A 23,417-nucleotide genomic window follows, 5' to 3' on the forward strand; every position below is an offset into this window, starting at 1 on the left:
TTTCTCATTCCCCAGGCTGCTTTGAAATACTTCCCCTACTCTCCCTCCCTTTTTTACCCTCTTCTTCTCCTCCTTCTTCTTCTTCCTCTTCTCCTCCTCCTCCTCTCCTTCCTCCTTCATCCTCCCATACACAATGGGTCCTCTCAAGCTTAACACCGCGAATTTGTCGCAAATCGTGGCGGCAGGTGCCGGCCGCGTTAAGGTCCCGACCTACCGGCGCGGTCCTGCCCTCAAGGAGGGAATTGTCCACGTCGGTGTGGGCGGTTTCCATCGTGCGCACCTGGCCGTCTACGTTGACCAGCTGATGCAGAATCACGGCGTGACAGACTACGCTATCTGCGGTGTTGGTCTTCAGCCCTTCGATTCCGCCATGCGCGATGCCCTGAGTTCCCAGGACAATCTCTACACCGTCATTGAACGTTCGGCCAAGGGCAGCTTTGCCAACGTCATTGGCAGCATCAATTCCTACCTCTTTGCTCCTGATGATCGCGAAGCCGTCATTGCTAAGATGGCGCACCCGGATACCCGCATCGTGTCTCTCACCATCACTGAGAGCGGTTACTACTACAATGAGAACACTCACGAGCTCCAGAGTGAGCACCCGGACATTCAATTCGACCTGGACCCCGCCAACGAAAAGACCCCCCGTACTACCTTCGGTTTCCTCTACGCTGCCCTCGCCCGCCGTCACCAGCAAGGTCTCATGCCCTTCACCGTCATGTCGTGCGATAACATGCAGAAGAATGGTTCCATCACCCGTCACATGCTCGAGTCTTTCGCCCGTCTCCGCAACCCCGAAGTCGCTCAATGGATTACTGATAAAGGTGCTTTCCCCAACGCTATGGTCGACCGTATCACTCCTCAGACGTCTCCCGCCGATAAGGAGTCCCTCGCAAACACTATGGGTATTGAGGACTCCTGGCCTGTCGTCACGGAACCGTTCATGCAGTGGGTCATTGAAGATCAGTTCTCCGATGGTCGCCCGCCCTTCGAGAAGGTCGGCGTCCAAGTCGTCAAGGACGTGCACGCGGTCGAAGAGTTCGAGAAGCACAAGCTCCGTCTCCTTAACGGCAGTCACTCCGCTATTGGATACCCCGGTCAGATGGCAGGCTTCAACTACGTCCACGAGGTATTGGAAAATCCGGACTTCAACAAGTTCGTCTGGCAGATGATGCAGGAAGAGGTCAAGCCGTCCTTGCCTGAGATCCCTGGTGTCGATATCGACCAGTACTGCAAGACCCTCATGGAACGTTTCTCCAACCCTACCATCATGGACCAGCTGCCCCGTATCTGTCTCAACGCGTCCGGCAAGATCCCCCAGTTCATCATGCCCTCGATTGCCGAGGCCATCTGGGTGAAGGGCCCTCTCCGCCGTCTGTGCTTCGTCGCTGCTGCTTGGTTCCGCTACATCAATGGTGTTGATGACCAGGGTAACACTTTCACTGTCGATGACCCCATGCGTGAGGAGCTTCAGGCCAAGGCCCGTGCTGGCGGTACTAAGCCCTCCGAGCTGCTGAGCATCACGAGTTTGTTCGGTGACGATTTGCGTAACGACAAGCGATTCATGCAGGAGATAACCAACGCTATGGAGGACATTGCTCGGGACGGCATCTTGAAGACGCTTCCAAAGTACATTGATTAATCGCTTTTGATTGAAGCGGTGTAATTTACCTCTTTGTCGGTATTGGATTTCTACGATTAGGGAATGTTTGGGACTGCAAGCGATATTTATACTTTTTTGGTTTACATGCGTCATGCGGGTGCGGTTTTACAAAAAGGGATGTTAAAGGATAGATAATGATAGATTGATTGATCTAATGCTATGTTTTGGAATCCGGGCCATGTCATAAACTGACAGGCTTAAGGTCATGGTACTCACTTCCCTTTATTCTCATTTTACTCCCTTGAGCTGATGAAAACTCTTAAAAACATAATCCTCCGTAGACTAAGCCCTACTAACGTTATGGAGATGTATACCATCCGGGCGACTTCGTCGTCCGAGCCACTCAAGGAATGCTAGTAGTAGCAACGTGTACTCTGTAGCTCTCGAGCAATGAATTCCCGACCGACCATCTACTTTCCGTTCCCAACCACCACCAACAATTTCAGCACAAACCATACGCCACAGTAAGTAGGGTGCTAACTAACGCCGTTACCATGATTCTCGTCCATCAGCTAGGAGCAAATGCCTGGAATAGAATAATTCATCCTCAGCTCTTGACCGCCCAAGCTCAGATAATTCTTGGTATCAGTCACATGGTCGGTCGCCACCACCACCCTTATGCAAGATGACCTGCACCCTTTTGTCTTTATCGTCTGCATAACAATCCTCGGGCACTGAGAGCACGTAACCAATCCAAATCATCACTGCTTGGCTTGACGTATGTATGTGCGATACATTTGACACGCCAGAGTGCACCGACATATTGAAGAAAACTTAGCTATGACATGCTGCAGTAAGCAACAGATAGCTCAACAGATACTACACATTACTATAACTTAAATCTAATTAACTGATTCAAGGCCACGTATCCCTCGATCCGACTGACTCGCCAACAGCCAGTCAGCCAACCCCTTCCATCCCTTGATAGATAGTGATGGATATAGAACTAGAAATAGAGTAAAATAAGCCCCTTCCGAGATTGCCGAGGATTTAGCATAGCACACCAAAACTACCGCAGAACATTGACCTATCGACCAGCGTAAAAGATGCTCAGTTTGTTTCCTGGATTGAGGGTTATTCAGTTGAGCCTCTTTCTACTTGACCATACATCAAGCAGTGACATGGCCAATTCCAACACAATACTTCCACTCATTACCGTGATGCTCAAGGGTAAGCAGCCCGAACAGAGGCTAATAAAGACACCAGAAATGTATTAGTACGAGCGTAAGCATTGACGGAAGTATATGTTTGAATCTGTGGCCACGCAAATTCCGCAAGTCATTCGGATCAAGCAAGCCAAGTTCCACCCCAGACTGCCTCCCTCATAGTATGCTGGAGAGAAGGCCATCTAGTGACTGCGCTAGCATTCACCTCTCCAATAAACTAAGAACCAATCCCTTCTTGTCGCAAGACCCGCGGCTCCGTAGTTAATAACCAGTGAATACTAGCATTAAGTTCGATACGCCGTGCCGTGTCCCACTAATTACATACTTTACCAGCCCTTTACTCCGCCGCAATGCCGCTTTTCCTGTCCATGAAGCTTAAAATCAGCTCGCTTTTCGCTGCAGAAAAACATTACTGTGGTCATATTCTGCTTGATGCCCACCAAATGATAAGAACGGCAAGGTGGCCGAGTGGTTATGGCGTTGGTTTTAGGAATATAAATCACCAATTCGAAAGAGCGTGGGTTCGAATCCCATCCTTGTCATTCCTTTTTTGTTAGTATCCAGTATGTATTTTACCCCCAAAATGCATTCACTCTCCTATTTTAGCGTTTAATAGCCTTCTTTGCTTTACTTTCACACTTTTTTTTAGGCTACATACATAGTCTTCACTGAGTATGTAAACGGCGGGGCAGACTGGAGAGACGGCGGGGATGGAACAAAACCGCTTAGCATGATTCCGGTGGAGGTATATTGTCTTTGTGTGATCTCCCACGGGAGGACATCTAACATACACCCGTAAAATAAATTGATATATGCTTATGAAAGGTATGTACGGCAGACAGGGGTCCGTGCTGTGCACCATACTTCTCTCAGGCTATATCACATGATGCATCACAGCCATTGAACATAAATGCATAAATGACACAGACCAGCAGCTCTAGTCGCTTATACAGTGCCAGTAATTTGTAGATATATTCAGTCGTAAATCTAGATGTAGTCGCAGTTCTGTCCACCATGTGTCAAATTCTCTAGCAACATCTGGAAATGACTTCAACAAGTAAGCCACTATATCCATCGTATTAACCCGATAATTGTTAACCGTCTTACACTTTATCATCTTCAGACTTGTTCGGTGTTTTCCTAGAAAACACAGACCGGACCCGTCCACGCCCGTATCGACTGGCATCATCTGACCCTCGGGGGAGTTGGCGTCCGGGACCAGAAGCAGCGGGGGAAGAGGTCATCCCAGCTTTCCACTTGTAGTAGGGGGTAACAATGAAGTCATTTACATTGAAAGCGACGACGATTAATGGGATGGCAATGGCTGCGGATGGTCCAACTGCATCCAGTGAGAACAAATTAAAAAATCTACATAAGCGGGAAAGACTAATAAGGCATAACATACAGATCAAAGGAAAGATCCACCAGCTTTCAAACTGCGGACGGCCCGAAGGCCCGTGAGGAAATTGGGCGATATTGAGCGCGAAGATGGAAGAGAGAAAGGTAAGTGGAAGCTGAAAATTGTTATCAGAATTAGATTGTGGATAGATGCGTGGAGTACTGTTGGCACTCACGAATACAATGGTCACAATGGTGAAGACCATCGTGGTATATAGGCCTGTTGTCGTCCAAATGCGGCATCCTGACTTGCAGTGTATTTTTTCCTTGAGGTCCAAAAACAAGTTGATCTGGATTCTGTGTCAGTATTTCTTCTGCCATAAGCCAGGGGGAACTAACAGAACCTTAAGCGGACTTTGCTTCGTTCATCATAACTCGCAGCTCAGATTGAACTACACTTGATTCATGAGGATGCGGATACTTGAACAGGTAGCAGGTTTTCTTGTTTTTGGGTGGAAACGCCTGGCTCCACACAGATTCCTGATAATTCGAGATGACTTGAGAATACCAAACTCATCATGGATTTCTTCGATCTTATACAAATGATCAAATACTTTGCCGAAATCCTGTTCGGGTAGTTTTGAAATTGATTCAGGTTGACGGTAGCCATCTCCACACCCTTCAAACCGGCTCCAGAAATGAATCTTAGCCAACGTACATTTCCATCTGCCCAGTGGATAAAAATTGTATATTATCTAACTTTTGAAACGCAAACAAATATAGGGGTGAATTTGCTCAACGCTACAGCAAATGTCTTCTGGCTTGGGAATATTGCCTTGTTTTCTCAATCGGCCAGTGTATCCTGCATCATGGGCTGATATCGGCTATGGGTTGAACGGATTGGGTGGTTCTAGTTATCAAGGCTATGTAGCAGTTGGACAGGGTATACCTGCAATATGAGTATATATCCAGGAAGGTGGAACAGCGTCATCGACCTATGGCTTCTCTGGGAGGAAAAGCAAGCAAACAGAGCTTACGCTGTAGACTGCTTGTGATCCTGGAAATTCAAGGGGACAAATATTTAGGGTGGTTGATGCGAGCTAAATACGAGGTAGTCCCTTGAAGATCCTTCATTTGATAAGTATCGGAGCTATATTCCAGGTTACTTAGCTCTGTCGAAACAGACACAAAGGAGCTCGGCGGTGTCAAGGACAGTTGCAGGCCGGTTGGTCGCAGAGGAATTTTCCTGACAACGATGTGAAGCATTCAATATCGTCAAAATCTTGATAGCATCCATAGTAGTAAGTACTAGCATATAGTTGAGCCGCGAGGTGTAAACCTAAGTTGTTAATATATATAGACAGATGGTAATCACGCAATGAGTGTTCATTTTGATTTTCATGGTGAACACACTTGGAAACATACTCATAGCTGTAGAAACCCATTCAAGTGATTAGTATATTGATCGGAACTGTATCTTGAGCTTACCAGCTACTTGCTACCTTGGCTAATGCACTTCGACAGACAGAACATACCAATGCTTGTAGGAGGACGTGCAGAAATATTGGCCATTGGTTCATTTAGCAAAATAAGAAGACTATCTTCAACAAGGCCTGCTGGCCCAATGGTAAGGCGCTTGACTACGGATCAAGAGATTGCAGGTTCGAGTCCTGCGTAGGTCATTTCTTTTTGTCTTTTTTTCCAACCTTTTTTGTTGGTGCCGCTCCCCACCAGGAGCGGTGGATGTGCAAGTAAGTAACCTTAATAGCAAGTGCTCATTGCCAACTAGTTTGCGTGGAGTACACGTCTTCGACTACACCTAGCATGTAGTATTCACACCATGCTCTAAACTATGAGTGGATTGTTACTTTCATCCAACCCAGCTTACTTCCACCTACACCGACTACAGCTCCTTAGTTGTTCTAATGCGCCAACCTACGCTGCACGATGTCAGATCAACAAAAGGGCATCATTAGCATTAAGTGGAATTGGTCACTATTAGTATACAAACAACCCAGTCTTAATCAAACACACAATTAAACCACCCCCCGCATAATCCCCGGCTGAATCTGCTCCAAAATATCACTCAACTCCTCCCACACTCTCTTCTGCGTCCTCCTCCCCTCCTCACTCGTCACAAATGACGATAATTCCCGCGGACACACCACTCCATTCGACATATACTGTCCATGACTTTCCCTCCCCGCCGCCGCAGCCGTCACCAACGTCCTGCTCCCCACTTCCGCCGTCCTCCCCAACAACCGCAACATAATCCTAACCACCACATTATCCATCTCCCTGGCTAATTGCGACCGACAAAGCCCCGGATTCAGACAATTGACCACAATATCATCATCCCCTATTCGATCCGCCAACTCCCTCGCCAATAGCACATCCAATAACTTTGACGTGCGGTACCGCTCTGCCATCGTTTTATAGTACCGTTCCGGCTCATCCAGCGCCTCAAACACACCCACCCCTTTCTCTGCGGGCGCATTCCTCTCGGGAAACTTGGTAAATGCATGGACTTCACTTGCTACTATCGACAACACAGGGATGTGCCCTTCTTCCCCCATCTGTTGACACAGCCTCCTCGTCTCCCTCAACTTCGGCACCAGTAGCACAGCCAACAAGAACGTCGAAATCACATTGACCGTGATCATGCGTTCGTGGCCCTCTGCCTTGGAGCACTGAAACGTCGCGAGACCCGCGTTGCAGAGAAGAACATCGAGACGGTCGAGCGTAGTGGTTGCGCGGGTAGCGAAGGCGCGGACGGAGTCGTAGGAGGCCAGATCTAAGGGCCAGACCTCGACGGTTTGAGGCTCGCAATCGGGCTGGGCATTGAGGATCTCGGCACGGGCGGACTCGCCGGCGGAGAGGTTGCGGACGGCGAGGATGAGCTTGCCGATGGGGCCGGAGGCGATGTGATGGGCTGCTGCTAGGCCGAGACCGGTGTTGGCGCCCGTTATGATGACGGTACGGTTGTGGAAGGGGAAGGGGGCGGGGGGGAGAGAGGGAGTGACGAAGAGTTGGTTGTAGAGGATTGTCGCCATTGTAAGTTGTTGTTTTGATGTGATGGTTACTGATGATTTAATTAAGCCAGGGGTAAATGGTATAAATAGTAGATCTATTAGCAATACTACGGAATATGGGAGATGAGAGTAAAGATGTAAATTCTTCTCATGACCAGTACTGCCGGATATATCGGGCCTCTGGATAATAAAGTTCGGGAGAGAGTGCGGTGATAAGCCGGGTTTAAGCTTCAGCAGGTCTTTGCACACGTGGTGATGTCAAGGGTGGGGCGGGATTCCTCAGAATCGAGCATCATCTTGTGAGTCCATGTTATACCTCATAGGCTTAAATAGGTAGAAGATATACTTATCTAGTCTCGTTTGATACGAGATCAGATGAGCTTGCACCAGGCACCCGTGTTCTCCATCCGTCACGGGCCACCATGACTCACCTGCATAGACACGCGGCAGCTGTGTGCCTAATGATTTCACAAATTTAGCTATGTTAGCAAACGATATCGATGAGTCATTGAGCCTCAGACTGGATGGACCCTTTCATTGCCAGTCCAATATCTTCCTCATCTCAGATAACATATCCAACCTGCCACTTGTGGTTACCTCAGCAATTATTTGACGATGTTGAATAGCCCAGCCAACATAAATTCACAGTTTGCTACGTGTAGAAGAGTTTGAATATTAGGAACACCACAAGGAACTTTGCTGGTCACTGTTATTGTTTCAAGACAATAAATGGCTTCGGGGTCAACTACCCCGTTGCGGTCGGAGTTGATGCGATCGGTTAGCCGAGGACCGTAACCGGCGGGGCAGAGGACACCGAGCTCTTAAGCGGACAACTGAATTCTATCGAAATGAACTTCAACCTTCTTTCATACTGATCCCAATTGAAGTCTACGCCGAACATATCCTAGTAAAGGTACGTATGCCTGCTGTAGCTGAAGCACCCCAAGAGGATCCATATTTTAACACCACGCTCAGGATCATTTCCAATATGCCCTTCGAAACCGCCATCACCTCCACCTTTCGGAGCGCTTCCACGGCCCTTGGTTTCTGGCTCACGTATGTTCATCCACATCCACTCTTCTTAGCTCTTCATTCCATAATGAACTCGACCTGAGTGAATGAATACAGTCTCCCTAGTGCCGCTGTCGCCAAGACCATCCTGCACGGCCAACCCCCCAGCCCGGGCCGATTCAGCTGGGTCCTAGTAGACGCCGAGCACGGTTTAATATCCGACCGCCATTACTATGAGGTTAGTAGATCTGCCATTCATCCAAGTTCATGCCATGACTGACCAATATTAGCTCTTCAACGCCATCGCATCCGAGAACGTAAGCCCGATTGTCCGGGTCCCCTGCGCAGAGGAATGGATGATCAAACGGGCGCTGGACGCCGGTGCTCACGGAGTCATGACCCCCATGTGCCATTCAGAAGTGCGTACCCCGATCTCCTTACTCAAAAACTTCCAAAAAGTATTATGTCTAATAATTTAAACCAGATCGAAGCGGCCAAAATCGTCCAATGGACCAAATACCCACCCCTCGGCACACGAGGCTACGGCCCCATGTTCGCGCCGCACGCATTCCCCGGCGTTGCGCCCGGTGAAGAGTACGACGAAGGCTCGCAAACAGGCACGATTGTAGTTGTGCAGATTGAGTCGAAGGCTGGTGTCGAGAATGTAGAGAAGATCGCAGCTGTTGAAGGCGTCGATGTCCTGTTCATCGGACCCTTCGATTTGGCGAAGCAGATGGGTGTTACGAGGGGCGGGGAGGAGCATGAAGCGGCTATTCAGCGAATTTTGAAGGCTGCGCATGCAGCGGGTAAGAAGGCCGCTATCTTCTGTACGGATGGTAAGGATTCCCGCGTGCGTGCGGAGCAGGGATTTGATATGATTTCGGTGATTACGGATGTCGGGGTTTTTAGGGCGGGAATGTTGAATGAGTTGAAGAGTGTTACGGAGGGGCGGTAGATGGTATCTCCTAATGATAGAAATATAATATTTGACTATGAGGTTTGATTGGAGATATCCAATCAATGCATTATGACTTTTCTATATGACCGGCTATCTCATTAGTGTGTCGGACTTCGGCGGTTTTGGGTGGTAGCTGTAGCTAAGGTCTTGGGTACAAGCTAATCTACCACACGTATGTGTCCTCTGGCATGTGTATACCATCATTGATCGATGCGCTCTTGGCTGGGATTAGCATCCAATTTACGGCTAAATTAGAAGGCAGAAGACGTACCATTGCTCTACCACCATCGACCAATAGATATCCTCCGTTCATGTAACCTCCGGCCTTGGAACTCAGCATCAGGCACGGTCCAACTATCTCTTCGGGATACCCAGGGCGTCCTGTGATATGTGTTAGCCTGTTAGGACTGTATATGGAAGTTGTCCGGGTGAATCACGTACCAGCAGGAGCCCGCTTAGCGGCGCTTTCTGCGAAAGGGTTGAGGTTATCCGTGTTATTGGTAGTATCGGCGAACGTCATTTCACTAGGAAAGATTCCAGGGCAGATACAGTTGACGCGGACTTTCATCCTAATGAAGAAATCAGCGAGCGTGAGAGGGACTCACAATCACCAGTCCCATATCCATAACCGTGGTGGGGTGACAGGTAAAAGATACATACGGGGCAAATCTGCCCGCCAGAAGCTTTGACAAGTGGAGGGCTTTTAGGAATTGTTAGTTGAAATTAGAGGTACTAATGACTGGCAACTAAACGTACCAGCAGCCTGTGATTCATGTTAGCAACCGACCTTGGCTTACTGCTGGATATCGAGATCACCTACTTTCGAAGTAGCATAAGTCATTGCACCCATGGCCCTGTTTTGCAGATCAATACCCCATTCTAGCTATCTTTGCAGCAGCATAAGTACCGGAGTAGTTACCTCTGAATAACAATGCCAGCCAACGAAGCAATCACGACCACGCTAGGGTCCGAAGACTTTCGCAGCAGCGGGAGAAATCCGACGGCGGTAAAATAGACACCACTGATGTTGACTACCCGCATGGCCCATTAGCTATCTTACCGAAATTGTACAAAGAGCTCCGCATACCATCGTTTGTCGAGGTGAAGGACTCGCTTTGGCACATCAATATTACGTATTAACCAAAGGAGATTATCTGAGACATACTTATCGACACTCTCCCACAAGCCCTTCTCAGTAGAGTCGGCTATTCATCTATCAGCGCACAATGCAGCCACCAAAGCTCACGACAAATCCTACGATCAGTGGGATCCCAAGGAGGATAGTCGGTTTTCCCTTGCAAACCAGCATTGCAAATAAGCACATCGACCTGAGACACTAGTTAGCGGATCCTTCCATCCTTATCAAATCCATCATTTTCATACATGATCCTCTCTCTGCTTAATCTGCTCAACGAGCTGACCACAGCCGTCTTTGGTGCTCACATCACCCTTGATCCTATAATGATGTGACGTCAGTCTGAGGATTACCCGGATGGGAAGAACGACTAACGGAATCACTTGTCCACCAGGTGCAGCTCTTCCACGCAGTTCTTCTGCAGCCTTCTCGAGGACTTCAACACGACGTCCCGTGATGTATACTTTGGCACCATTGGTAGAAAACCCCTCTGCGATGGCTGCAATGGGCTCAAAAGTTAGATTCGTAATTGCTGAATGGCGGAGAGTTTAGCTTGCCTTTGCCGAGTCCGGTGCCTCCGCCGGTGATCACGACAATATGTACACTTGTTAGGCATGGTACTAGCATTGTTGGATTGGAGTAGTCAGTACACGTACCTTGTCCTTGACGCCGAAGAGGTTGGAAAGCTGGAGAGACATGGTTTCGCAGGTTTATCACTTGTGTTGAACAAGGAATAGCTGTGAAGAGAACTAGGTAGCCTCGGAAGGGTTTATTGCGTTTATGTTGATGAGAGATGACCAGGATAGATGGATAGGAGATGACTTGAACTGTCAAGACAGGTGACGACGATCGCGTGGTGAGGTTGCATTAACCGCGGGCTAGATAAGCGCCGGAGTTCAGCCGAGGCGCACACCGGACAATTATGAACAAGGTATACTTTTAGAACACCGACCTGTCGACCACATCTTATGTCTAGTCTCGAAGTGACAGTTTGCAGCGTTTAATCGCATATTTATATCGCTCTTCATGCATACCCGACCATTTCGCATGGTGATATGTGACTTGTGGTATACAGACGGACAGATTGACTCCGTGAAGGATGAAGGTCCCTCCACATAACTGCATCGCAGTACAGGGTGTGACAGGTCCAAGGCGAATTATACAGAAGGGATGGGGGAATATTGCTGACGAGCTGGGGATAATGTTATGCGCCTGTCATCGAAGAAATGGTAAGCGTTGGGCGCTATCTACTCCTAAAGGATATGAGGATTTGGCTGGGAATTGGGGGTCTGCTATGGAACGTGTAAAGCGGGAAAGTTGGACAACTAATATTACTAGTGATGAAGGGCTAGCCTAGCGAATTTGGGGGCCACCGTCAGATCATTGAATATCGATACTTTCCCCGAGTTCTGTCTGTCAAAACCCATGCAATTCCTAGCAGAGGAGATTTAATCTACTTGACTGGCCATTGCGGCCAGCTCCTGGGAGTACTGCGTTGTGCGGTGGATCCATGGACCGATAAAAGTGGTTAGTAACGCAAGCTCGAGTGAGCTGTAACAAACCAAGCACTAATATTTACCATAGTAGATAAACCCTTAGTAGTGTAACATAGTGGTAGTCCCTGCATCGAGCATAGATATCCGCTGTATTCGGTTTTGGAACGTAAATTGAGCCGTGAGTATATCAAAATCATATTTCTCATACGTCGTAACTGATATTTACAAGAAAATGGAATAGGCCGTAACCAGGGTGAACAGAAAGATCAAACCCTGCATATCAGTCCCACCCTTTACCGACAAACCGGCCGCCGACTCAGCAGTATGATTTGCAGACCCATTGACAGCTGTGGGTTCATCACCCAGCCCCAATGGCAAACCCTGATAACTAAACGTCAAATTCTGCGGAATGGATGTGTTGTAACACTGGCCATTCGCGATGTCTAGATTTGTCAAGTCATCGGGATGCAAGAAGAACATGTAGTTTGACTGATTGAGCTTCTTAAACCCAGAGGTATCGTATGGGAATTTGTCCCCTGAGTCGGTGGCGCTGGTGTTCCGGAGAAAGATACATTGCACTTGACCAGGGAAGTCGGTCGCCATTTCAGGATAGTCACGCATGACGTCGCTGTTGCTGGTGTCGGCGATGAGGATGAACTTGCGCTGCGGAAAGGTCTCGAAGACCTTTTGCAGGAGGAATTTCCGGATCGACAAGGTGGCGGAAACGTCGCTAAAGTTGAGGGGACGGGTGTCGAAAGATCCACCAGGGTAGTTGTCGTAGATGAATTGCATGTAGTTCCTGGTGACTTGTTCGGGGGTCGTCGTCTGTAGTGTAGTGGTGAGTACGCAGCAACAATGCAATCAGGGACATCTAGCAGACTTACGAGGTAGTGAAAGTGCAGGTTGGGGAAACTGATCGACCAGTTGCGATAGATGTCCGGCATATTCTCCCACGGCCTGAAGGGGCGCGCAAATGAGTTGAGTAAACCTTGCTCTGGTTCATAGATTTTGGTGACGCGTAGGATATCATCGATGTCCGAAACGACAGTGAGCCCGGTCGGAGGTACGAGATAGGCAGTGCTGTTTCCTATTGTCGCGCCCACCACATGGACGTTAAGCCGTTGTATTGCCGAAGTTTCATTACCTGCCGTCAAGCCATTGCTGCTAATCGGTACGAAAGTGTCAAAATCGCCTTCAACTGTAGTGTTGTAGGGCAGAGTGAGGTCTTGGGTGCCGCCAGTGGTATTAGAGGATCCACCGCCGCCTGACTGTCCGCTGGATCCCTGACTCGGTGCAGGCTCCAGGTGGATCGTGTTTACGGCGACGTGAGCTTGCTGGACCACTAATATTTCCGCTGTTAAATTCCGAGCCTGTTTCTGCTCGGATTCGGAAAGGTCGGAGATGCTTGTATTGCCGAGGAAAACATCAGCCAAATCATTCAGGTCGGAGATGGAGGTGTTGGGCTGCTTGTAGACGTTTCCGTGGAAGCGAACGTTCCAGCCAGAGCTAGTCCAGTTGGCATATGGGTCGATATTCAACACATTGGTGGGCAAGGCTGCCAACTCAGCGCTGTTCAAGCCCAAAGAGCTCACCACTGCATCCCCAGTAGGGAAACCCTGGAAGTAGTTGGGCACACCCGATGCGACCCAGGAGGGTAGGTCGGATCCAAGGCCAGAAAGGATGCTGTTAATATCAGAATCGACGTCACTCAGAATGTTTCGACCAGCGACTCGAGAAGGTCGATGTTGAACCGGCGAAGGGGTGATTACGGGCTCGGGCGGAGCGACATTGTTGACGAAGGCCGTGGGCGCCGGGATTGCGGAGACAATCGAAAGAAGAGCAGCCTGGAGTAAGGCCTGACGGGCAAAGCTTACCCCACTCATTTTGACACTTAACGTGGTAAGGATAGACCTTTATTTTGCGGCAGGAACAAGCATAACAAGGCTGTCTTCTTCTATGGTTAAATATCAAACGAAACACCCACCGACGTCATAGCCGTGCCGTGCCGATCGCTGGAACTGCAGGGCCACGCAGGCAATTCATCCATTGGGTCTGGACGGCAAGACCCTGACCCGCAGTTAATTAAAATACGCCAAGTGACAAACCAGATCCCTGGATCAGGGACAGGTTAGGGTCTACATGCGTCATGGTCTCGGAGACATACCTCCACCATATGGATTGGAGCAATGCCAGTGCTCACCCTGCTCACCCTGGTTGCGTCATACCCAGGAGGTATACGATCTCACAATCTTTCGGTGTTGGCCCTTAGAAATAAATAGCCGTGGCTCCATGGGGACTACCCGTTATGAGTTGCATATGACAAGGTAAGAATAGCCACCTCCCGTCGCTTTCATACTGCTTGGGTAGCATCAAATCGGGTCAGAACAGACCGACAGGTCTTGATCATCTGCGCGATCTTCAAACATTCGAACTCCTACCAATGTACAAATTAAAGCCTATTCGGATGCAGATCCGATCTATGGTTTGTCGTTCCAGTACCCACAACGCTCATTTCGATGACGATCGAAAGTAGGTGTCCAGCATTGTGTGGCCTCACCTGCTCTCTTCTGCCTTAGTCACAATCAGGTATACAATATCTCTGTCACATAACCTAAAGTATCTCAGGCTTCTGTATATCAAACAATGCATCAGCAGGGGTGGGAGGCAAAAGCACCGAGTCTTATTAAACCGAAAAATAAAAATAAAAATAAGAAATAATAAATACAAAATGGAAAAAAAATCCCTGCGCGAAAAAGAACAACCATTTTCATTAGTCGCTACGCATCGACAAACAAGTATCCCTGCTAGCTCTCATAAAGGCATATGGTCAATTACGTTTCTCGGATTTGCTTGTGAGAAGAATACAGTCTCGATTGGACGTTCTGAGATCTTCGTCAGAGGCATTAAGCGATTATTTCGGCGGAGATAACCATTGCGCCCCTCCATGGGGACTATGAGTCGCCAACTCTGCTCTTGCTTGATTGTTGCCTAATAAATAAATTGTGGCGTATTTCTGCTATCTCCGCTATCTTCATTATATTAGGATCTTCTAAGTCCAGGTAACCACGTTTCCCCGTCGAGCTGAGGCTGTATCGGTTGCCGGCGGTGCCCCGATCATGCATGTCAGCCCGTCGTGGCTGACGCTAACTCGCTCACTTCATCCAGTACTTATATGGTCGGCTACTCCATCCTTTTTATTAATTCTCTCTTACTCAACTCACCCTCCTCCCTGCGACACCAACCCATGATGCCGTCTGCGGTGCAAGCTGGGGACTTCTCCTGGAGTAGCGTACTGATCTCATCCGCCCTATTAGATTTCTCACAGTCTAACCCGCTCCTACCAGACTGCGCCAGGCTCAGCACTGAATTTCATCCCATGCTACCAGGACTATCTGTGTGCACGTCTCGAAGTTCCCCTAGACTGGTCAGCCAGTGCCATTGAAAATAACACGGCTGCCCTGGCCGTCATAAAACTGCCTGCACAGGTAGATCCTGCCGACGAGCGTTACGGTGGCTCCATAATCGTGAACCCAGGTATAGGCAGCAATGCCACCACCGCCACCATTCTGTCACCCCACCACGGTCGCTTACTAGGAATACAGGTGGCCCTGGCGGGTCCGGCGTGCAGGAAATACTCAACCGGGGGAAAGAAATCCAGCGGACTGTAGACAGCCCCGATGATGCACAGCAATCTCGCTATTTCGACATTGTGTCCTTTGACCCCCGAGGCGTGGGAAATACCATTCCTCCCTTAACCTGCTTTCCTGATCTGCTGTCTAGTTACCTCTGGAATGAGGCTGTGCAAGCTCATGGCTTGGTAGGTAGCTCCGATCACGCAGCTGATCATCTTTGGGCCCGCATGCAGGCACTAGCCACATCGTGTACAGATTCCTCTAAGGACAATGCGGATATTGGCCCGTACATGAATACCTGGAGTACGGCACATGATCTGCATCATATTGCTCAACTGCTCCAACCGGATCCACACGCAGATGCAAAGTTGCAATACTGGGGTTACTCATACGGGACTCTGCTAGGCGTCACTTATGCAAGTCTCTTCCCGAACCAAGTCCAACGGATGGTGTTAGACGGGGTGGTAGATGCATTAAGCTGGTACTCTGGCGAGATGTCGACATCATTGCGCGACGCAGATCGTGTATTTGACAGTTTCTTCCGCTATTGTCATCAGGCAGGCCAGCCGAGGTGTGCCTTTGCCAGCCCATCTGCTGACGGAGAAGACGATATAAACGCAATAAGCGAACTGCAGCAGCGCTTCACGAATATACTGTCTGATCTGAAAGCGTCCCCCCTCTGGACCACTCATCCAAGCCCAGACATAATCACCTATTCCGACGTGAGACGTCTCCTAAGACTTGCCTTGTACGCGCCGATCGACCTTTTCCCCACTCTCGCTATCATCCTAGCAGATCTCGAACAACGGAACGCAACGAGCATGGCTGAATGGAAAACCATGCTACGCGAGGAAATGCAGCCAGCTCACTGCCTCAGTTCAGAATGTCAGTCTGATGCTCCGTGTCGTGAGGCATGCCAATACTCGTACCGCGTAGAAGTGACTGCTGGTACCGTATGTTTGGACTTAAATCAGAAGCTACTGAATGCCACCCGCGAGGAATACTGGGATGAGTATCTTCGGCCTTCCATTGAGAGCAGCCATTGGATGGGGGACACGTTTGCAGATTTCTTAATGCCGTGTGCTAGATGGAATGGTCGGGGACCAGGGGATTTCAAAGGTTCGTTTTTGTATCACTGCAACTAGCTGCTGCCCAAGTGCTTAACTTGAAGAAGGACCTACCGGGGCTCAGGATATGTCCACACCTATACTATTCGTCAGTAATACTCTGGATCCAGTGACTCCTCTGGGCGAGTATGTTTCCCATCACCCTGCTATCTCATCATATATTTCCATCTATGGCCTATTAACGATAAGATTAGCGCCCATGCTATGTCCGCTTTGTTTGAAAAGTCTGTCGTATTAGAGCAGCATGCTGAAGGTGTAAGTTCATTCCCTCTATTTTTGCTTTGCGATCTTGTTCAGTGATAAGTCTTCTAACTGAAATTTACTGTAGCATTGTTCCTTCGCTTCGCGTTCGGGGTGTACAGATGATTATATCCGAGCGTATTTTCAAACTGGGGAGCTTCCGGCACCAGGCACGCGTTGTGAGACAGATATACGTCCCTTTGGGGTGGAGGACGTGCTAGATGGAACCTCCCCAGTGGAGCTGGAGAGGACGGAGCTGTGATCTAGTCTCTCTACTTTGGTATCCGGATTCAATACAGATAAACAATAATTTTACCGATGCCACTGATATTAGGACCCTGGGAAGGCGCATGTTTCTGTCCCTTGTGGCGAACTAATATGATGGATGTTGAATTATATCTCGTTGGAATATTTTCTCCTATTTCTATTTTCTCCTATTTCAATTCTATCCCATTTCGTTCTTGATTATAATGGATTGACAACAGATGCCAAAGGAACGAGTACAAGGCCACAATGGTCTCTAGACAGGTAGTGCCACGAAATCGATCGGGCCCAGGCACGTGTTTCAGCAATATTCTCTGCCTCTCTTTCTGCTGCGTAGCGCTGCCGAGATAGGTTATGTGCCTGGCATATAGACCGGTGAAGCTATCCAGAACTCTACAACCCATTAGGGCACCGAAAAAGAACACTAGGTCCACAGTATCCAACAGCTGCTAGATGGCTGGTCACCGCCAGACATAACCTCGCCTCAGTTGTCAATGGCTGCAAGGCTAGAATAATCTCCTTATGATTACAACACCACTCCGCTTTCATAGTCCATTGAGATGGCCTCGTAAAGATACCATTCGTTGCGTCACATAACGGGAGCCGGAATACTACTAGGGTCCCTACAACCTTCTACCCAAGCAAATGGCATCTCAGCGACCTTGTCGGGCTCGATTTGCAGCATCTTATCCAAAGAGACTTACCTCATTTCGACAACCCCCACGTCAACTTTGCGCCTAGCGCCATTTATCAATTGCTATAGGAAGATGGATGCATCGCTCACTCTCTCGCAAGGCGAGAGCGGGATTAGATGCATCTAGCTATGCAGAAAATATGCGGATGACGCCGCCTACAACGTCTTACGAGGTCTTGTCTTACGCCACGACCACGCCCGCTGCAAGGCCACTTTCTTCAAAATCATTCAGATGAGCCGGTCTGACTATTCTACGGTGACGCACTTATTATGACGCTAAGGAGTTAGATTGCGGTATCACTGTGGATATGCAGTGACCGACTATATTGTGACTGGTTTATTGAAGTGGGTGCCGGATGCCAACAGAGAAATGATGGGCAGAATCAAAGGTATTACTCGATCGCACAAGGCAGGTAATTCCTCCCAGGTATATCGTTCGAAGAGAATAATTGTTCACGCTGAAAGCGATACAATGCCACATTCGTCTCCCATTCCACAAAGCAGAGAAAGAATTGTTGATATATACTGCACAGTGGTTGTGTAATTCTCAGATTTCTGACACTCAGCATTGAATGAGTCAATGCAAGTACCCTTACAATGGTCGACACATCACAGCGAAGAGCGAGCACATTGGAGACTGGGCGTACATCAATATCCCCTCCATTATTCTGAAATATCTGATCTTATTCTTCTATCTATCAAACCATCCCCCAAGCCGCCAGAAACTGTTCAACATGGCGACCAAGGATATGTTGCACAATGTCCAACAATCAAGTCCTCCGTTGTTTCCGCCATTTAAATACAAAGATCAAATAGGTTGCCAATACCGCCATAGTGTAATTAAACAGAATGAATCCAATAAAGATGCCGACGTTGTTGCCACGTTGTGAGTAGCTCATGGCATATTGCTTGACCTATATTTCAAGAGGACCTGTTAGCAGTTTCTCGTGTGGAACGAAGGAGACGAACAGGGGTTGGAGGAATCGAAAACTGACATATTGATCTCCATCCGCATAGGCACAGTAGTGACATTCCTCAGTCGCGTCAGGATTTGCTAGGTAACCCGTGGAACTCCCTGAAGCGAAGAACTCAGCTGCATACGAGGCACATGTCTCCCCGGTGGGCACATGGAACGTGGTCAGCTCAGAGTCACGGCAGGCAATCTGAAGCGAATGCATGGCATTGGTACCGATCCCCTCGATAAAATAAAACAAGGGCGAGATGTTATAGAACCAGCGCCATCCGCGCGGTGTCAGAGGCGGGGGTGAGAGGGGCCCATTGAAGGTGTTTATCACCAGCCAGACGAATCCAGTGGCCACCTGTGCGGCCAAGACGGTGGGAAACAGTGCGGCCGTCAATTGAGCGATACTTGCGACAAACAACGAGTAGAGCTCGTACATGAGAAATGCGTAACCGGCTCGCGTTGAGATGGTGAAGTATCCTACCATGTAGTACCAGAGAACCCAATATATCAGCCCGCCAAGGAGTGTGAACGGGATCTCCACCAGCAGCGCAGTGACGGTAAAGACGCTCCAGTGGTATACACGCGACTCGTTCTCCCGTGCCAGGAATTGATCCCGCAAAAGGATGAAGCGAGGTTCGATCTGGAGGCTGAGCACGGGCCCGGTGATTACTCCGACGAAGATAGAAAACATCCGTCCGCGGGAGTCAGTGAGATCGTTGGATAGCTGGAGAAATGTGAGTCCATTCATCAGCCCCATCCAGACATTGAGCTGGATTTTTCCCAACACGTAGTCCGAGTCGCGCCAGTAGTTCGTGAAAGCCCGTTGGGTGACCACTCGAATTTGCTCGAGAAAGGAAGCTGCATATGCTCGATCAGAGCCTGACGACGACAAAGCATTTCCTTCCTGTGACTGGAAGAAGTGCTGAAGCTGCTTTTGGGTAGAGGCATACTCGGGCGACTGCTGCCAAGTCTGTTATGGTCAGCAGATGAGAAACGAACTGCGGAATGGAGAGTAAATCGTTGAGGTGGGGATGATAAACCATACCTGAAACCAGTCAAGGTCGGGCTCCGCACTGACTTCCAGAAGGTAGTCTGCTGGATTCTCTGTTTCCCGGCAGCATCGCGTATACCGAGCGAAGTAATCAATTATCGTCTGGCATTGAGACCCCAACGGGCCAAAATAAACGGTTTTACCATTTTACCACCTGGGACCAGCAGAAGCAAATTATCAAACTGTTCGATCATCTGCGCAGATGGTTGATGAATTGTGCAGAGAATGGTCTGCCCAGCATCAGATAGCCTGCGCATCAGTTGCACGATGGAAAGTGCCGAATTGCCATCCAACCCGGATGTGGGCTCGTCAAGGAAAAGAACAATGTCCGGCTTTGCAGCCAACTCAACCCCAATGCTGACCCGCTTGCGCTGCTCGAGGTTCAACCCCGCCCCTGGTACCCCGATGATTGCTTCGGCGATATCTTCTATTTCCAAAAGCCGGATGAGGAACTCCACGTGATGCATCTTTTCTTCCCAGGGAACCGCTTCCGAACGGCGGAGGCATGCGCTCAGCTGGAGTGCTTCGCGCACTGTAGACGATGCCAGGTGGATATCATTCTGGTGGACGAAACCTGTACGGCGGCCCATCGACGCTGGAAGTGTCTGCCCATTCAGGTAGAGTCCTCCAGATATGCGGCCAATCTGGATACGCTGAGCCAGGGTATCGAGAAGTGTAGTCTACTCGTGCAGCATGTCTTTTAGACTGGGGATCCATGCGCAAATAACGACTTGTAAAAATTGGCACAACTTACCTTGCCGGCTCCCGACATCCCCATCAATGCAGTCATCTTTCCCGGTTGAAGCCATCCTACACCATAGAGCCTTATGAGACATATAATCTTTGAATAACAGACAACAAGCTCTTACCTGAAACTTGGTGAAGTAGGTGCCTTCCGTCATCAAGTTCGAGTGACAGTTCATGCCACGCAAACACATTTTGTGTGTTGTTCAGACAGCTGATAGGGGCCATCTCACTGTCGGAGGAGGGTCTGAGTTCTTTAGAGTCAGTGACATACTGTGGCTCTTCGGTATCCGCAGGATGAGTGGGTGAAGTGTTCGCCCACGACGGCAGCTTGCGGTAAAAGATCGTTGCCATCTGCTCAGATGCATGGCGAAATCGCTCCATTCCAATGCTAAAACAATTAGTCGACCCATTTTATGATTATGGGTTATCTAGGGAAAGAAAACATACGTCACCACAGTTGAAAAGAAGACGAAAAAGGCCGCATTGATTGCAACATTTCGCCATAAATGGAAGTCTTCAAATCCATACTCGACCATCAAATAGAGTCTTCCAGAAAGGTTCAATTGACCTGCTACGGAGCCAGACACTGCACAGGCCTGGAGGCTGGTTTCATTGTATAACTCACCCCGAGGAACAATGTCATGAAGGCTGCATGCATATGAACTGCTCCCAATCTCGTTGAGAGCGATGGACTCGAAAGTATAGTACATGGGCTAGTTCAGATAATGAGGAGGTTAGCAATTTTTGTACACAAGTCTTGCGATGACTTTTTGTTTCAACTGACATCAAGGTAGCGGATCCAAGATAACCAGACCTTCATTCCTGGAGGTGTGATATAAAACCCTGTGTAGATAATTAGCACATTGAGTAAGAGCCCAACCGGAAGAATGGCCCGAGTGATGGAATTTGTGAAGACAGCTATGGCTCGAAACATGACACTCAGTGCCATTAGGCCCATGTAGAGGCACACCAGCCATGTGAAAAAGCTCCCCGCTGTACGCTGGAAGCCAATCATCCAGTATATGGGCAGCGAGTACAAGATGAAGATAAACTTCCAAGGTACGTCGGCGAGGATCTGACCAAGCGCGTAGGCCGCGGGTCGGTAGAATCGCAACGCCTTCTGCTTAAGCAAGATCGGGCGTTGAACAAATGTATTCCCAAATTCGGCAGAAGACTGCAAACCCATAATCAAAACGCAGAAAAAAAGCGCCGATGCGCGTGTATAAAGCCCTTCCGTTACGGCTCTCTGATTTCGGAACAGAGTGCCTAGAAGCAGAGCTTGGACGATTGTGCCGCCCGCCTCGGCAATCCAGGCAGCCCGATCAGTCAGAAAAATCTGATAATGGCGAACTGTACACTCATATACCTGACGGTAAAGGGGCAAAGCGTATGCTGATGCTCTGGAATCTCCACTTGCTGCTCCTTGAGGTGGCTTTGCGGCCTCGCTCACCGTCTGCTGATAGAAGCTGCTTTCTCTGAATCTGGCCTCAAAATCAGCGGGCTGAACGGGCACCGGCCTCTGAAGGTCATCCCGCGGTTTCCGACCTGTCGGATCCCCTGACATAGATGCCAGGAAGTCGGAAACCGAAATCCTCGGAGAGCAGTAGAATCCAAGGGACTCAAAGTAGGCTTTGGCTGATGTCGCCGGGCCATAGTAGGCGATGTGACCGTCGTTTAAAACTAAGATCTTATCGAACATTGAAACTGCAACATCACTAGCTTGATACAAAGACATGGCGGTCATGCATCGACTGCGGGTAGTGTATTTGCGCATGGTAGTGAGAAAGCGGAGGGCAGTTGACGAATCCAACCCCCGAGTAGGATTATCAAAGCAAAAAAGGCTAGGTGACAGAGAAATCAGCTTATATCGTTTGTTGTGAGAAGCATCGGATGATGACTTGCCTTGCACGCGTGCAGAGAGCCTCAGCGAGGGAGACACGACGACGCTGGCCGCCGCTGACTCCACGAAGATGGTCATTTCCAATTCGGACATGAGCTGCATGAGCAAGGCCCATCAGCTGCAGTAGAGTTTGAAGATCTTCTTCAATGCTGGAGGCTCGGTTCGGATCAGAGTTAGGATGCCGGGCATTGAGGGCAAATCTTAGCGTGTTGCTGACAGATAAAGTCGGAAAGTGGATGTCATCTTCCCCTGTAAAAGTGCATGGCCCTTTTAGCTAGTGCATGTTTCAATTGGGGCGTGGGAGACTCTCATACCAACGAAGGCCACCTGGTTGGGCCTAAGTCGCCTGGCTGTCGGGGCGTCCATCGAGCCATACCAGACGTCACCCTCCAATCCCAGATACTCATCCCTCATATTCGACAAGGCTTTCAGAACGGTGGTGCACCCACTGCCCGGGCGTCCCACGATCATCAGCATTTCCCCTTCACGGATTGAACCAGTCAGCCGCTGCAGAATTGGTCGAGATGTGGTTCTCTTCCGCGAAAACCAGGTTACCGGGTTGGCGAGCGTTATTAGATGTCGTAGAGATTCGGGAACATCGGACATCCGTTGGCGCTGGTCAAGTTAGTGCTATGGAAACCATAGTCAACTCCATGTGTCGGAAACAAACCCCAACTCCTGCGCCTATGACAGACAGATTTTTGAATATGATGCCACTCAAGCGCTCTGATGCAGCGGTAGTCTGGCGATCGAGAAAATTGGCAACCAGTCGATCGAGCTCTGCACCCTGATGCGTCTCTTGACTCCCATTGTACGCGTTACTCTCGCAGCCCAATATCTCCATAATACATGTGTCTAGCCAGTAGGAAGCTCGGCCACGCTCTATAGACTTGTCTTGGGCGCGATGTTGCTAGGACTTTAAAGGAGCTCCCAAGAAGCCTCCAAGCATTGAACCATAGGGAAATATGCTGGGTTACCAAATGGGGTAATGGTTGCTCC

At 49.1% G+C, this 23,417-nt stretch overlaps 9 protein-coding genes and 2 non-coding genes across 11 annotated transcripts; 6 read left to right on the plus strand and 5 right to left on the minus strand.

Annotated features, from left to right (window-relative positions):
• The first annotated feature begins 5 nt into the window (after positions 1-5).
• On the plus strand, positions 6-1,919 carry BDQ94DRAFT_153166 (mannitol dehydrogenase family protein). Its single transcript, XM_026768092.1, has one exon. It carries the CDS (start codon positions 134-136, stop codon positions 1,640-1,642), a length of 1,509 nt encoding a protein of 502 aa, XP_026620849.1. The 5' UTR covers positions 6-133; the 3' UTR covers positions 1,643-1,919.
• Positions 1,920-3,283: 1,364 nt separating this feature from the next.
• Positions 3,284-3,371, plus strand: BDQ94DRAFT_t251. Its single transcript has one exon. It is a non-coding gene; the product is annotated as a tRNA-Leu (tRNA).
• A 445-nt stretch (positions 3,372-3,816) lies between these two features.
• Positions 3,817-4,433, minus strand: BDQ94DRAFT_175284 (uncharacterized protein; the record flags this gene model as incomplete). The annotated part of the gene is made up of 4 exons (XM_026772488.1): positions 3,817-3,877; positions 3,937-4,168; positions 4,235-4,343; positions 4,404-4,433. The coding sequence occupies 4 exons, from the start codon at positions 4,431-4,433 to the stop codon at positions 3,817-3,819; spliced, it is 432 nt and encodes a 143-aa protein (XP_026620850.1).
• A 1,190-nt stretch (positions 4,434-5,623) lies between these two features.
• On the plus strand, positions 5,624-5,882 carry BDQ94DRAFT_108775 (uncharacterized protein). The gene has a single exon (XM_026763521.1). The coding sequence runs from the start codon at positions 5,678-5,680 to the stop codon at positions 5,843-5,845; it is 168 nt and encodes a 55-aa protein (XP_026620851.1). The 5' UTR covers positions 5,624-5,677; the 3' UTR covers positions 5,846-5,882.
• Positions 5,778-5,849, plus strand: BDQ94DRAFT_t252. Its single transcript has one exon. It is a non-coding gene; the product is annotated as a tRNA-Arg (tRNA).
• Positions 5,883-6,131: 249 nt separating the features above from the next.
• On the minus strand, positions 6,132-7,529 carry BDQ94DRAFT_153168 (uncharacterized protein). Its single transcript, XM_026768093.1, has one exon. The coding sequence runs from the start codon at positions 7,218-7,220 to the stop codon at positions 6,204-6,206; it is 1,017 nt and encodes a 338-aa protein (XP_026620852.1). The 5' UTR covers positions 7,221-7,529; the 3' UTR covers positions 6,132-6,203.
• Positions 7,530-7,603: 74 nt separating this feature from the next.
• BDQ94DRAFT_108782 (HpcH/HpaI aldolase family protein) lies at positions 7,604-9,385 on the plus strand. Its single transcript, XM_026763522.1, has 5 exons — positions 7,604-8,112; positions 8,175-8,255; positions 8,328-8,448; positions 8,501-8,629; positions 8,695-9,385. The coding sequence occupies exons 2-5, from the start codon at positions 8,188-8,190 to the stop codon at positions 9,163-9,165; spliced, it is 789 nt and encodes a 262-aa protein (XP_026620853.1). The 5' UTR covers positions 7,604-8,112; positions 8,175-8,187; the 3' UTR covers positions 9,166-9,385.
• Positions 9,210-11,131, minus strand: BDQ94DRAFT_153171 (SDR family NAD(P)-dependent oxidoreductase). Its single transcript, XM_026768094.1, has 14 exons — positions 10,960-11,131; positions 10,861-10,900; positions 10,679-10,802; positions 10,552-10,624; positions 10,427-10,496; positions 10,334-10,373; positions 10,256-10,281; positions 10,088-10,199; positions 9,989-10,022; positions 9,925-9,931; positions 9,829-9,868; positions 9,610-9,737; positions 9,440-9,549; positions 9,210-9,385 (listed from the first exon to the last, which is right to left on the minus strand). Exons 1-14 carry the CDS (start codon positions 10,999-11,001, stop codon positions 9,332-9,334), a joined length of 900 nt encoding a protein of 299 aa, XP_026620854.1. The 5' UTR covers positions 11,002-11,131; the 3' UTR covers positions 9,210-9,331.
• Positions 11,132-11,970: 839 nt separating this feature from the next.
• BDQ94DRAFT_153173 (phosphatidate phosphatase App1 family protein) lies at positions 11,971-13,805 on the minus strand. The gene is made up of 2 exons (XM_026768095.1): positions 12,684-13,805; positions 11,971-12,624 (listed from the first exon to the last, which is right to left on the minus strand). The coding sequence occupies exons 1-2, from the start codon at positions 13,680-13,682 to the stop codon at positions 12,022-12,024; spliced, it is 1,602 nt and encodes a 533-aa protein (XP_026620855.1). The 5' UTR covers positions 13,683-13,805; the 3' UTR covers positions 11,971-12,021.
• A 1,221-nt stretch (positions 13,806-15,026) lies between these two features.
• On the plus strand, positions 15,027-17,350 carry BDQ94DRAFT_153175 (alpha/beta hydrolase). The gene is made up of 6 exons (XM_026768096.1): positions 15,027-15,088; positions 15,144-15,333; positions 15,402-16,550; positions 16,606-16,684; positions 16,753-16,813; positions 16,887-17,350. The coding sequence occupies exons 1-6, from the start codon at positions 15,044-15,046 to the stop codon at positions 17,058-17,060; spliced, it is 1,698 nt and encodes a 565-aa protein (XP_026620856.1). The 5' UTR covers positions 15,027-15,043; the 3' UTR covers positions 17,061-17,350.
• Positions 17,351-18,444: 1,094 nt separating this feature from the next.
• BDQ94DRAFT_184246 (ATP-binding cassette transporter) lies at positions 18,445-23,318 on the minus strand. The gene is made up of 11 exons (XM_026774604.1): positions 23,089-23,318; positions 22,733-23,033; positions 22,421-22,667; positions 21,303-22,359; positions 20,966-21,231; positions 20,641-20,906; positions 20,526-20,581; positions 19,915-20,451; positions 19,766-19,873; positions 18,752-19,690; positions 18,445-18,670 (listed from the first exon to the last, which is right to left on the minus strand). Exons 1-11 carry the CDS (start codon positions 23,260-23,262, stop codon positions 18,527-18,529), a joined length of 4,095 nt encoding a protein of 1,364 aa, XP_026620857.1. The 5' UTR covers positions 23,263-23,318; the 3' UTR covers positions 18,445-18,526.
• Between the last annotated feature and the right edge of the window lie 99 nt (positions 23,319-23,417).

This window comes from Aspergillus welwitschiae (genome assembly GCF_003344945.1).
Source record: "Aspergillus welwitschiae strain CBS 139.54b unplaced genomic scaffold BDQ94scaffold_52, whole genome shotgun sequence".
Classification (NCBI taxonomy): Eukaryota; Fungi; Ascomycota; class Eurotiomycetes; order Eurotiales; family Aspergillaceae; genus Aspergillus; species Aspergillus welwitschiae.